Source organism: Schistosoma mansoni (assembly GCF_000237925.1).
Source record: "Schistosoma mansoni, WGS project CABG00000000 data, chromosome 2 unplaced supercontig 0120, strain Puerto Rico, whole genome shotgun sequence".
NCBI classification, from domain to species: domain Eukaryota; kingdom Metazoa; phylum Platyhelminthes; class Trematoda; order Strigeidida; family Schistosomatidae; genus Schistosoma; species Schistosoma mansoni.
Genome location: NW_017386000.1, coordinates 187,454 through 201,582, shown reverse-complemented (window position 1 = coordinate 201,582; position 14,129 = coordinate 187,454). Strand labels below are relative to the sequence as shown.

General features: G+C 38.9%; 2 protein-coding genes across 2 annotated transcripts; both read left to right on the top strand.

The window, feature by feature from the left end:
* Nucleotides 1-892: 892 nt before the first annotated feature.
* On the top strand, nt 893-1,614 carry Smp_066720 (transcriptional adaptor 2 (ada2)-related; the record flags this gene model as incomplete). The annotated part of the gene is made up of 5 exons (XM_018791555.1): nt 893-991; nt 1,029-1,088; nt 1,124-1,218; nt 1,253-1,499; nt 1,534-1,614. 5 exons carry the CDS (start codon nt 893-895, stop codon nt 1,612-1,614), a joined length of 582 nt encoding a protein of 193 aa, XP_018645265.1.
* Nucleotides 1,615-4,477: 2,863 nt separating this feature from the next.
* Nucleotides 4,478-9,221, top strand: Smp_066710 (hypothetical protein; the record flags this gene model as incomplete). Its single annotated transcript, XM_018791553.1, has 3 exons — nt 4,478-5,508; nt 8,039-8,314; nt 9,125-9,221. 3 exons carry the CDS (start codon nt 4,478-4,480, stop codon nt 9,219-9,221), a joined length of 1,404 nt encoding a protein of 467 aa, XP_018645264.1.
* Nucleotides 9,222-14,129: the final 4,908 nt, after the last annotated feature.

Sequence of the window (14,129 nt, the reverse complement as noted above, 5' to 3'; positions counted from 1 at the left end):
TTATCCCGCCTCAGGTTACGACGTCATTTAGTGTTGGTTTACTGTACAGTGAACGATGATTTTGATATCATTATGTCTCATTTTGTCAGTCAATATAGGACTGGTCACGTAAGAAGACATTCTAGGAAAGTTCAAAACCGAAATCAAATTGTATACAAGTGGAGTTCCGTTTCTTTTACCGAGTAGTGAGTTAATGACATTTTGTACCGAAACACGTCTTCATTAATAAGGATAGTTGGTTGGTGGATATGTGTTAATTCCGGTATCCTGTCTCCCAGTGTTCACTGATAGGGTCGATACCACTTGTTTGCTTGAGGCGTTTCAGTCACTGAAAACTAGATAAGAAGAACGAATTCCCATTCTGAGTTCATTTGAAAGAAGTTTTTAAACCTTTTGCAATGGCTTCGGAGATCTCTAGTTCCAGAGGGAGCATAAAGATAAGACAAGTCAACACCCTAACCGTTATTTAAGACATGGAATGCCAACATAAAGTTACCGCGTTTCACGATAAAATAATAAGAATAAGTTTGGGCGTTTCAGGTGCTCGCCGTAAGGGAGTTTGGAAATACCGTCACTAACTTAAGCCCCACACTTCGAACACACTGAAGTGTGATGGTATCTTTAGTAACATATGAACCAGTTACTTGGATGCAATAAACTAGTTGAGTTTCTACATATGTGGGGCGTGAAGCACGAAACATACTTTCGACAGAGCATTTGAATAATATCAGCACCTGTTGATACATTACAGTGAATTTTGGATCTTCACAGTACTACACATTTGAGAGGATTAAAGTAAGTCAATTTATTCCCTCTCCTTTCCTCTGAAGGCTGAAGTTTGTAATTCAGATATCCGATAGCAACAAGCGCGAAAACCAACGTTGGTGTTACTATGTTTAGCAAGTTGTCAAAGTGTTGCTATTGCTTAGAGAAAATCAGTGGCTTCTGTATTGTGTGTGTCGAATGTTCAGTGATTAAAATATGTGTGAAAGTATATTTCTGAGTATATTATTTTACCTTTATGATAGTGCTTTTCATGTGGAGTTGAGGGTGGGAAACATAAAAAAATTCACAAGTATATTATAAAGGTGAATTTGATTGTATTGAAACTTACAGACTTTAGCGTTCTGAAGATGATAATCCTGCGGATAACCAATGGTTGCTTTCAGAAGAATTAAAACTTTTAGACGCTCTGGATACTTATGGTTATGGTAATTGGTAAGTGTTTGGTTAGTCACTTATATTACCTTAGGGATGAAATATCCGCTCAACTTCAGTCACATAGTTCCATGGACTGCCGAGATCATTATAACAAGTTCTATATGTCAGGAACCATGAAAGAACTTATGTGTTCACCTTGCTCGTCTCCTTTTGTTAAAGAACACACTTACCCAAACAAAATTCCCGATTCTGAAGTTGAAAACAATCTTTCATGTGATTTACGGTTAGATCATCAAAAGTTACTTGGATACTTACCATATAGGGATGAATTCGAAATTGTATGTCCATTTATCTGCTTCATATATATTGCAGGAATATTTAAATTCAGCTGAAGAAGTTTTAAATTCTGTTTATACGACATCTAATTGCGATGAACTAGACAAAGGTAAGTAATCTAACGTTTACAGATACCCACTCGTTCTCATGGTAAGTATTGGTTTGGAGCATTACTTCCCCCAAAACATGCCGAAAAAACTGGCCAATATAATTCCTTATCTTATCGTTCAATCAAGGGATTAATCTTTGGTTTTTATACAATTAAAACTTGGTATTAGTTGTGGTCACTGATATAAATATCTCCGGCCGTATGGGGAACCAAAAATCATGATTAAAATCGGTATAGTGTTGACTATTTGAAGTTGTGACCAAAATTTACCTCAGTGGTTATAACATTTTCCTTTTAAACTCTAAGCAATTGTTTCAGTTTTTTGTCTTCTGTCCACCTATATATTTATTTTGTCAATTTCTTTATTTTGTCTTGTCTATTTTTTAGTGAGACTATATTATGAACGATCTTTTGGTGACGCCAAAGTGACCTTAAGGAAATCCACCTACTCATTGGTGTCGTAAGGAGGTTATAAATTGGTGTGAGAAATTGAAGTTAGGATTCAAAGTTAGAAGTTAAGGTTGGAAATCGGACTTGAGGTTTTCATCATTGAGTGGCTTCTAGAGACACACTCATCGTTTGACCGTTAAGGGGTTGATTTACCTGTTGATTTAAAATATGCAGATGATATAATTCTGTTTGGTGAAAACGCTTACAAAATGCAGTGTCTTTATCACTTCTCCCTCCAAATGCAAAGTGTTACTTCAGAGTTGGTTTGCATTAGATCCTGAATTAACGATAGGGTGTGAAGTAGTTGAACACATCGATTGGTTTGGTTATCTCGGGATTCTCATCAGTCATGATGGTCTGGTATCTGATGAAATTTGTGCATGGACTCCTGAGGCTGGATTGACTATTTCCAACTTGCGTCATTTACAGCGTAGGCGAGATATTCGTCTGCCAACTAAAGGACGACTTCACTGTCCAGCAGTTCGCTCTGTCCTACTTTGTAGGTATGAAACATGATCATTCACAATAGCGAATATTCGTAGATTACTGGTATTCGGTCACAGGTATCTTCAAAACAGTGCTCATATATTTTGGGACCACGGACTAAGCAATATTTGGGTTAGGAATAGGGTAATAGGTAAAGATAACAAATCGATTGATGACGTAGTAAATCCTCACCAACTGAGGTGGTTATGGCACGTGTCACGCACGCCCAACAACCTTTCACGTTGACGGGTTTGTTGTCTAGTGTATAAGTAGACTGGAAGAAATCTAGGGGCGGCCAAACCACAATTGGACTGAGCTATATTATTAGGTGTAGACTACCTGGTCGGGGTCCGCGTGATTATCATAATCAATGGTTAGAGACTTTAGATAGTATGGCTCAAAATCGTTTGCAGTGGCGCAGGCCCATTCCTTCTTTGTCTTCCTCGAAACTCTGACTAAAGTTCTCCCAACTGTTTTCCGTATTTTTATTTCACCGGTTTACGTTTTTCCGAATGATATCTTTTATACCCAGTCTTCGATCATTACTCATACTGTTACTACCTCTACTATTCTGCGGTTTGGCCTGACAGTTTCGTCTCTCTGTGCTAATGGGATAGGAATAGATTTCGTACCGAAATCCAAGACTTGCCACCAGTAATTTCACTATTCCGTCCATAGATTATAGTCTTGCCGATCTTCCCGTGTGTTAGGTTTTTTATTCTTTCAAGCTGTCTTGGTGTTAATAAAACATAACTACATCAAGTCAAATATCCATCATTATCTAATTAATCTAGTTTAATCCTCAGAGTGATATATCGAACTATTTAAATATTTTATACTTAACCAAACTATCCACAACATCCTGTTAGTCCTTTTATTAATTTATCCCATGTGTTATTTGTTATCGTGCTTTAATGAAGTATTTTGGCTTCAGTATTGTGTAGATTTTTCAGCGTGTCAAACACAAGACCATGTTTGTATACTCTCATTGGAATCTAAAGATCAACAGACTGATTTTGCAGCCTGTTACTGATGGTCAATGGGACATTTTGGTGTTATTTTATAGATCTTTTATTCGTTATTGTTTGCGACCAAGTATTTAGTTTCCTTTACCTATTTAATCCTCAAAATAGGTTAACTTTTCCTCGGAATATCTAACCAATATTCTTCCTCGAGCTTGCATTTTAATGGAATTGAAAAATAGGCGGTTTTGAGCTTGTGTGTAGTATATTATAAATTCTACCTCGGGATGTTTCTTGTTCAATTTTGTTTAATTAGTGAGTCTTTAAGCCTTCAAAATATTCAGAGCTTAGAAACGATGAAAATTATGAATGTACTGGTTAAAGGTCATAAACAATAGGATTAACAGCAAATGTTAGTGGCTGTGCAATGATGTAACCGTTAACTAGTCGTATAAGCAACTTTTGTGTGACTTTTGTCGAGTAAATATGTGCGCAAATAGTTGCATTCGGTTGTAAAAAAATTATTGCCGCGTTTGGATGGTGGGAGCCTTATCTACTAACAGTATCTGTTTTTCATTGCACTGAGCCATCACAATTTTTGTTTTTTATTTCTAGTTCAACTTATAACAGTGAAAACCAAAGTTAGCTACATAAAAGCTCATGTGTGAAAATGGTTTTGGCCTTCATAAAATCTCGAATTTGAGATGACTGCTAAAATTAAATTTAAAAAGTGACCACGTTACATCGACTAAATCACATCAAAATGTTGTTGGATCGATAGTTAAGATCCATAACGGTCAGGCAATTTAGAAATTCATGTAGTAATATTTTATTATTCAAAGGCTGGTTTATTTTACTTCTAAATATTTCAAGAAAAATACTACATTTAGGTAACTTACATGTTAGCTAACTTTACTTATAGTCTCATTTTCGCTACTTTTTTTGTGTCACATTAGCTTTCTATTTAGCATTGATGGGCATTTACAATCAATATATACAGGAGCGTCATTTCCGTCATCGTTTAGCACGTTCACACAATTTAGTTACTCACCTTATGCGTGACCTGATACGTAAGCAATCAAAGCAGAAGTTATCCAACTATATATCCAGACCTGGTGTAATCAAAAGAGGATGTTACACCAAACGGTCGAGTCATGGAAGTGTTTCTCGAATCAAAAAGGTTAGTCGGAGATTATGTTACAGTGACAGTTGCAGGAAACGAGAAACTGCATATTCCCCTAAACTAAAAAATCGTGTTTATCGGATTAGTGATTTCAATTTTAATTCTAATGCTATGATGAGTGGACGTGTGGACGCCGAAGTTTTCGATCAGTCCCTAGCTTTGACACAAAAACACTTGAATTGTTCATATGAATCAATACCGACGCCTCAAATACAGCAATACTGCATATCCCGCCAGGTTCTGGAAAATAATAATAATAAGGATTCCTCTACAGCAAATTTAAATATCCCTGGAATGGGTCAAAATCTTGCTGTACCAAATGTCACTAAAACATTTCTTGTTCGCGATGATTCATGGCTGACTGAATCTTGTACCTCATCAGAAATCCTTGACTCTGGTATTAGTTCTGCAGAGTCCTCTTCCAATTCTACAACTTCATGTGGCAATTTTAGTGACCAATTAAATTCAAACCCTCTCAAATCAACCATCGATTTGCAGCTATCCAGTCAGAGAGTTCTTGCTCGCCCTCGATCTAATTCCGATTCTGCTTGTAATGCCTGTATAGTGAGATTAAAAACCCAATATCCTAACTGGGATGGTCAAACCTTACCATCAAATAGATTGACCAACAGTGCATTTTCAGAGATTGCTTCTGTGCAAAACGTAATTGGATGTCTTTTCCAATCTGCCGAAGAAGTAAAGACTCGCTTATTTGCACCTCAGGGACGGCGTCGGGGACGTCTAGCCAGAAAATTTAAAACGATGTCATGTTTGTCTCACAATCAGAGTACTGAGCAGCAAAATGAACAAACGTTCTTGAAGTAAGTTATTATGTAATGAATATAATGATATCTTTATCTATAAATTTCGCATACCACTTTTCCTGTTTTTACTTATGAGTATCAAGTTGTTGGTGTACGTAGATATTTTTGGAATTAATTTTGGTACTTACCGTTAAAATCTAACTTCCTTACACAAGTAAAGATAGGTGTACTTAGATTTTAACTGTACAATGTTTTATGCGAAATGGAGGTACTAACCGATCACCCCAACTGAATTAGGTTACTGAACTGGTAAAAATCTAGTGCTAGGAGTGTTATCAACCTTGGAAATATAAGTATGTTTTTGCATATGCTACCAGTTATTCTGGTATTTTGGTAGCTACCTGGTGAACTGATCTTATAAAAATACTCCTACTCATATACTGGAAGATGCCCCATTCTGTCCAAAGTTGGTTTTGATTTAGGTTAAATAACTGACCAGTTTTTCCACTATATGGTAAATAAATAACGTTTCACATATTCGGAAAAAATCCACTATTGTAATGATATTCTGGAAGTCTCCTGTATTTATTGTTAAAACTATCAAGCTTACTTCAGTGCCAATCGTAATCAATAATGTGGATACTTTGTAAATATTCAAGTTACGCACTCTATTGGCCTGGTCAGTTTTTGGAAATCAGACACTTCTAATTCAGGTTGTGAAGAGAATAGTCACATAATTATCCAATATATACCTATGCTTATAACATACCAATAATATCTATTTCTAAACAACGGTATTGTTTTTGACTCATAGATGGGAGCGAGAAAAACATCGTGAGCAGAAAACGTTAGAACACCGTCATACTTATCACAGGCCAACAATCGTAGTGTTTCTTGATATCAGGGCCGCCTTCGATTCATTGGACAGGACTGCTCTCTGGGATTTTCCATTGAAGAAGGGTGTGCCTGAGAAGTTCATTAACATCTTAAAGGCCCTGTATACAAACACCTCAGGCAGAGTGAGGGCATACAACCACCTTTCTCCATTGTTCCATTCAAGCAGTGGGGTTAGGCAGGGTTGTCCAATCTCACCATTCCTCTTCAACTTTGCCATCGACGACATTCTGGAAACAGCTCTGATGGACGTGAGTAATGGCGGTGTGGATCTGTTGCCTGAGGAGACTTCTCGACCTTGAGTATGCGGATGATATTGTCTTACTGTGCGTTAATGCCCAAGCCATGCAATCCGCACTTAATCAGTTGGCAATCAGTGTTCGTAAGTATGGTGTATGCTTCGCACCTTCTAAGTGCAAAGTACTCTTACAAGACTGGCAGGATTCTGTTCCTGTATTCACCTTGGGGGGGGGGTGAGCAGATTGAAGTAGTTGAGAAGTTCGTGTATCTAGGTAGCTGCATAAGTGCTAGTGGTGGCGTGAGTGATGAGATCGATGCACGTATAGTGAAAGCCAGAGCGGCTTATGCCAATGTGGACCACCTTTGGCGTCTTCTTGATGTTAGTCTGGCTGTAAAAGGTCGGATCTACAACGCGTTGGTGAGAGCAGTTTTGCTCTGTGCTTGTGAAACCTGACCTCGCCGAGTTGAGGATGTTAGACGTCTCTCTGTGTTCGATCATCGTTGTCTCCGAAGGATTGCTGACATCCAGTGGCAACACCATGTTAGTGATGCAGAGGTTCGGCATCGTGTGTTCGGGCACAGAGACGATAATTCAATTGGTTTCACCATCTTGAAACATCAACTTCAGTGGCTGGGATATGTTCTACGAATGTCGTCCCACAGAATTCCACGTCGTGCATTATTTGCCGACACAGGGACTAGTTGGAAAAAGCGAAGAGGTTGTCAGTGTATGACATAGTGTCGTGGTATGAAAAAAAGCTGCAAAGAATTGGCTTCTGTTGGTCCTTCACGACTCCCTGGCTGGGGTCCGAGAGATGGTTCAACACAGTGGCTGGAGACGTTATCAGATATGGCTAAGAATAGAAACCAATAGCGATCCTGCTGTAACCTTCTTTTACTTTCTGCATAAAGAGTGGTTATAACCTCCTTAACTGAGAAAGTTCTTCTGGTTGTACATTTCAGTTTCCCTCACCATTACTTTTTTTATATGTATCTTATCCCTTTCTCTTCCCGCTTTCATTGTTTTGTATGGCGCATGTATATCTGGTGCCCCCTTGCACCAATATTTATGTGTTTAAATAAATAAATAAACACAGATGGGAAATTTTTCCGTAATTGTGTTCATTATCGCCTTTCTAATTTCGCAAGCTGAATAAGATTGTTTAAAAGTCAACCACACTAAACTGTACTGTAAATACACTACAGTGAATATCCTGACGGTAATGCACTAAGTCTCGCCTACAGTTGTCTAATTTTTTCCTGAAGTTGTCTTCGATCTCCAATATGTACCTATTAGTCTTTGTCAGATAACCTTGATACATTTCTCCTGGCGTACATTTGGATGAATATAGGTATATTAGACAGAAAAAACTAGAATGCGATTAATTTATAGAATTATCCGGTCGGTCATAAAACTTCATTCTTTGATGTAATTCAAGTCCTTTTTTTATAGGTGTAGCATATCAAACTCAGAAAATGTTAATACTGAATCTTGTGGAGAAATTCAGTATCATACATCTGGGAATGAGATACTTCAGACTAATATTTCATCGAATTCAGATATATATAATTCTCTTAAAAGTCTTACATGGCTTGCTGAAAATGTAGAGACCCCATTAACAGTCCCTGTACATCGCCGTCGTGGACGTCCACCTCGTAATCCTAGAATACCATCTTCTACTTCGCAAAGTGTTTATAATGCTAAAAGTTGTGAAAAAACGTTTCTTACGTAAGTCATTTTTATTTTAGTCCAGAAATTAGTTTTTATTTGCTAGTACTAAGTAATCCTTTAATATTTCCCTAAAATTTCTATTTTTCTAAATTCCATATGACAATAGTCTATTGACTATACACATTGGTTGATGTATCTTCTGACAAATAATCAAATATTCATGCATTTTATAAGATACTTTTCCGCAAACCGGGAGTTAGGAATACTTTCAACCGTACGGATGAATCACTGATGCCATTGGTAGGACTTCGAGGATCAGTTTAACTGAGTTTTAAGGGCTTTCTAACTAACTGAAATTCAACCTTATTTGAATTGCGATGCTAGTAATAAATCAACATAACTTTGAGTTAGGTAGACTAACTAAACTTCTTTCCAACAGTAATGATAGACTCAGTCTCATTGGAATAACAATCAGTGTAATCCAAACATAATTACTATCTGCCGATGTAAATGTTAATGACATATAAGTAAAAGTACAAAAATAAGGAAAGTTCAAAGTGTCCCTAATTCGAATAAAGTAAGATGCCGAATTCATTCTTAAACGTTGCATTATTTCTGGGTAGTCGATAAAGTCAAAATCGTGTGCTCCCCAAAGTCAAAAGGTATCATGTAATGTGATCACTTTAATAATTTGAATATTTCAACAAAGCACTTCTTCCCTACAGAGTCATATCAATTTTTTATCATAAGAAAATCACTATATTCCTTATTTTGCTTGATGTCTTCAAATGTTACATATATATATATAATTATTTTGTCATTTGTATTCGTAAACAATTAATTGTTTTCTTCCTTTTCAACTTAAAGACATCCTCAGTGGCTGAAACCATTCTTTCGTTATCTTTCTACGTCAGAAGCGGAAACATTTCTTAAAAATTTAGAACGTAAGTATGAAATATTTTAATGGAAAATATATTTATCTATTCAAGGGCATAAATCTTAGAACATAACACAAACAAAAACCAAATATTGTAAACGAACAAAGGAGAGAATGATAGTACAATTAACAAATAAATAAACAGAAATATCATGTAGTAAAGGAGAGTCCTGTTAAAAACACATCCAAGAAGGATTTCTTCAGGTTAATGAAGCTTATCTCACTTTATAAAGTGTACAATAAAAACCTAAATAAGGGTCTCCACGGGTTTCTTATCTGAACTCTATTTGGTAGCATCAGAATCCATTGAGTTGCACAATCATTAATTGATAAATACCAGTCCTATATGTTTACCTTTCATAGCACGACACTTACTCATGCCTGTTACCCTTCGTGGAGGAGCATAGGCCACCCACCAACATTCTCCATCAAACTCTATCCTGGGCAATCCTCTCCAGTTGCTATTCATTTTTTTCATATCTGCTTCCAATTGTCGGCGCAGTGTGTTCTTTGACCTTCCCCTTTCTACTTTTCCATTCAGGATTCTAAGTTAGGGCTTACCTCGTGATGCAGTTTAATGATTTTGGTAATGTATGTCCTATCCACTTCCAACGTTTTTTCTTAATTTCCCCCTTCAGTTGGAAGTTGGTTTGTTCTCTCGCACAGTAGGCTGTTACTGATAGTATCCGGTCAACGGACGTCCGACAATGGTGATCTTTCTTGACTTAAAAGCAGCTTTTGACTCTGTAGAATGAGAGGTTCTATGACTGTGTCTGTCATTGAAAGGTGTACCTGAGAAGTACATAAACCCTGTGAAGAATTTTTTACTCGAACACTACCAGTCGAGTCAGAGCTTCTGGCGAACTGTCATCTGATTTTACAACCTCAAGTGGTGTCCGACAAGGCTGTTCACTATCTCCATTTTTGTTCATTTTCATCATAGACCTACTGCTGGAAATAACGCTCTCATCGACTGAATTTTCAGGAATTGGTCTCCTACCAGGAGATCCACTTATCGACTTAGAATACGCAGATAATATAATACTGTTTGGTGAAGACGCTGACAAAATACAGTCTTTTGATAGCACTGAGTAACAATGCAAAGATGTTTGGAATGCGTTTCTTCCCATCTAAATGTAAATTGTTGCTCCAGGAGTGGCCTGCGTCAGCACCTGAACTAAGGATAGGGAGTGAAGTAGTCGGACGCGTCGACAACTCATAAGTTACTAGTATTTGACCACAGATGTCTTAGAAATATTGCTCACATCTGCTGGTATCACCAGGTAAGTAATAGTGAGGTTAGACGCAGGGTATTAGGGAATAATGGTAAATCAGTTGATGAGGTCGTGAATATTCATCAACTGAGATGGTTGGGCCACCTGTTACGTATGCCTGAACACCAGTTACCGCGACGCGCAATGATGACTAGTGCCGGGGATGGTTGGAAGAAGGTTAGGGGCGACCAAACCAAAACGTGGCATCAGTGCTTGAAGTCACTGACTTCTATTCTTAGCCATGTTGGCAGATGCAGACTAATTGGCTGGGGTCCATGTGACAATTGTAACCAATGGTTGGAGACTCTGTGTGACATGGCTCAGAATCGATCAAAATGGTGTATGTGTATACACTCCCTGTTTTCCCTTAAACCTTGAGATTAAAATTGCTTCATACCTTTCTTTCTTCTTGTATTATATCCCTATACACAATATTTCTTTTATATATTACTATCGTTGAAGTAACTACTTCTCCGAATTCGGTGTTTATCTTGTGCTAGTGTGGTATGGCAACTTGGACCGATGGATATATAAGCCTGGTCCTACGTTATACCTGACTGACTGAGAGAGGTGGTTGTATGCCCTCACTCTGCCTGAGGTATTAGCATATAGGGGTTTCAAGACGTTAATAAACTTCTCAGGTACACCCTTCTTCAAAAGATACTCTCAGAGAACAGTCCTGTCCAACGAATCGAAGGCAGCCCTGGTGTCAAGAAACACTACGATTGTTGGCATGTGATAAGTATAATAATATTCTAACATTTGGCGGAGAGTGAAGATGTGGTCAATACATCATCGACCAGAATGAAAACCTGCCTGCTTCTTGCGGGTCAATCTTTCGTGGGTTTTGAACAACCTACGAAGTATGACGGAAGCCAATAGTATGGACGGGATTAGAAGTAGACTTGACTCTTGATAGTCGTTACAGAAACGACGTGAACATTTCTTGATGATAGTTGCGAATTTCGACTCACTTCATGATGTTGGAACACTCTCTAACTGCCAAGCGTTTGTAAACAACTCAGTTAGCTCCTTAATAAGAAAATCACCACCACCTTTAAAAAGAACTGGAGGTAGGTCGTCCGAGCCCGGTGATTTATAGCGCTTCAAGAGTTTGAGTTCCTTGCGGACTTCCACCTCATTTGGTGAATCAGTCGTCACAGGCCATGGAGGGCAGGACGGTCGATCGATGTTGCCGGGGCAGCAGACCAGTTGAACTGCCCTTCGAAAAACTGCGCCCACACCATACTTCTTGCTGCCAGTGGCTCGGATAAGTTGGAAGAGCTTCCAGCAGTCACCAGATGCAGCTGCTGCTTACAACTCATTGGCAACCCTCGACCACTAGGTTTCTCGATTCTTACGCAAGCTTTGCCCAATTTTATTATGTAACAGCTTTCATTTGTGGTCCAACTCACAGTCACCTGGGGTCGACTGATGGGTCTCGATGAGTTGTAAGGAGCCTGAAGAAACCCAGTGTTTATAGGAAGGATTTTTCACGAAGCCGAAAGCGACTTTACTCGCCATTTTCATGGCGTCATGCAATTGCAACCAATGCTCAGCTATACTTTTCGATGGGATGGTAGCTAGCCTAGAACTTAGCTCGGTTTTATTCTTAGTTGCAACAGAAGCTGCAATCAATTTACTGACATCGATCCGTTTAGGACGATGAATTTGTTGGGCACTGAAAAGTAAGATTGGGACAAACAATGACATGATCAGGGTCCAGATAGGTACTCCAAAAGGAGCGGCAGTCTTGTACACAACAAAGCCAGCGGTAGTTGATCGCGATGTGATCAATCCGAGTCCAGGCTTGAGATTCAGAGGGAGGACGTCAGATAGCACATCGGTGATGACTATGCCGGAAGTTAGTGCTAGCCAGAAACAGGTTGTAGTCTGTGCACAGTTGCAGTAGATGGCAAAGCGTCTAAACTCTACTCTTCATCCTCTCAGAGAGTGTGTTATTGAACCAACAACTATTTCATCAGATAAAGAATGTTGTAAAGCTATTGAAGTGCTTGTTTGTCTAGCGCCGACAACTAATGATGGTCCATCGTTGGTCACCGGCTACCATGGGACTGCATCTCCTTACGATGCTCCACTGCCTTGTGGATCAGACCTTTAGGTCAAAGGCCTCGGGTGTGACCCCCTAAGAAAACCACCTGCTTCCGTTTGGGCACCTGGGCAGTATTCCAGCCCTCACACAAATCGAATGAGATTTGTGCGGCGCATATGTATCTAGTGCAGTAGATGGTCCCCATTATCTGACCTGCGATTAACAAGTCTACATCGGCCACCTAAACGACTCTCCTCTGTGCCTAGACGCCCGATCTGATCATTTAAGTCTCCGGCTAGTACTAAAATATCTGTCGGACGCACTTTCTAAAGAAGAGTAGTTAACTGGTTGTAAAATTCATACTTGATCACATCTGGGCTGCAATCTGTCGGGGCATAGGCGGAGATAATGAATAGACATCGTTCCCCACACTGATTTGTTCTTACTTTGATGGACAGATGGAGAGTGAATTTGTAGTACTTTACTAGAGTCTTGAATACGGGTCTCGGATAGACAGCAGACGTCGATATTAAAACTTTCTAAGGACAAAGCCAACCCTATATGTTTTCTGATCTGCATTAGTGTGCGAACGTTGAAGCAAGCCAGTTTGAATGGTATACGTGGTTTCTGAGAGACTGGTTCAGTATTCGTATTCGGTGGATGCAACAACTTTCGACCGGTCAGTGGATCGAGATCGTTTAGCTAGAACAGAGTTTCCACCATGGGCGAGCTGCTGTATAAATTGAAAAATGGGAGTACATGAAATGGGAATAGAGAAAGATAAGTGACGTAGTTTATAAAATAATAATAATGTGTCACCAAGTGAATGTGAATTGTCTGAATTCTAATTGAAGCAAGCATAGTATTTCGTGAAGTGATTCTCATCTCATTAGATTTGTGTGAGAGCTTTGATACTGAGCGGGTGCCCAGACCGAAGCAGGTGGTTTTCTTAAGGGTCTATACCCCAATTCTCTGACCTAGAGGTCTAATCCATAAGGCAGTGGAGAAACGCTAGGAGATGCAGTTCCATGGTTGCCGGTGGCCAACAATAGGTTCATACGCCATTTGTTCTCTTAGGATCTCGGGGCGTATATGCACCACTAGTTTGGAATCAGGGTTATCCAACTCTCCTAAGTGGATCGTCCGTGTCCACCAACCTAGTTAAAGCGCCGGATATTCGCTTTTAGTCCTCTCAATTTCGTAAACAACACCCCCTCCGCGAGAAAGCAGTGAGCAGGACTTCCCTGGCAGTGGTTGTATACGCATGACCATGTGAGAGCAATTCGTGAGGGAGAGCTGACTCTCCCCACTCTCTACCGTACCAGGGCGTTTGAGGGCCAAATGACTAGAATTTGAATGAATCACTTCACATAGGATAATGTTAATTCTTTTGTTAACAAGTTTTTTGTTTTTTCATACCGAATAATTCGTTTTCATTTATATCTTTATTGAAGGTGAACGCATACTACGCATTGAACTTAGTCAGCTGATACAGGATTACTGTGGATTCTCCATGAAAACAGGTGACTTTTATTCAGTAGCATAAATTATTATATAACTTTCGAATAATTTGTTAAAATGTGCCTTTCTTTCATAGTCACTTATTTC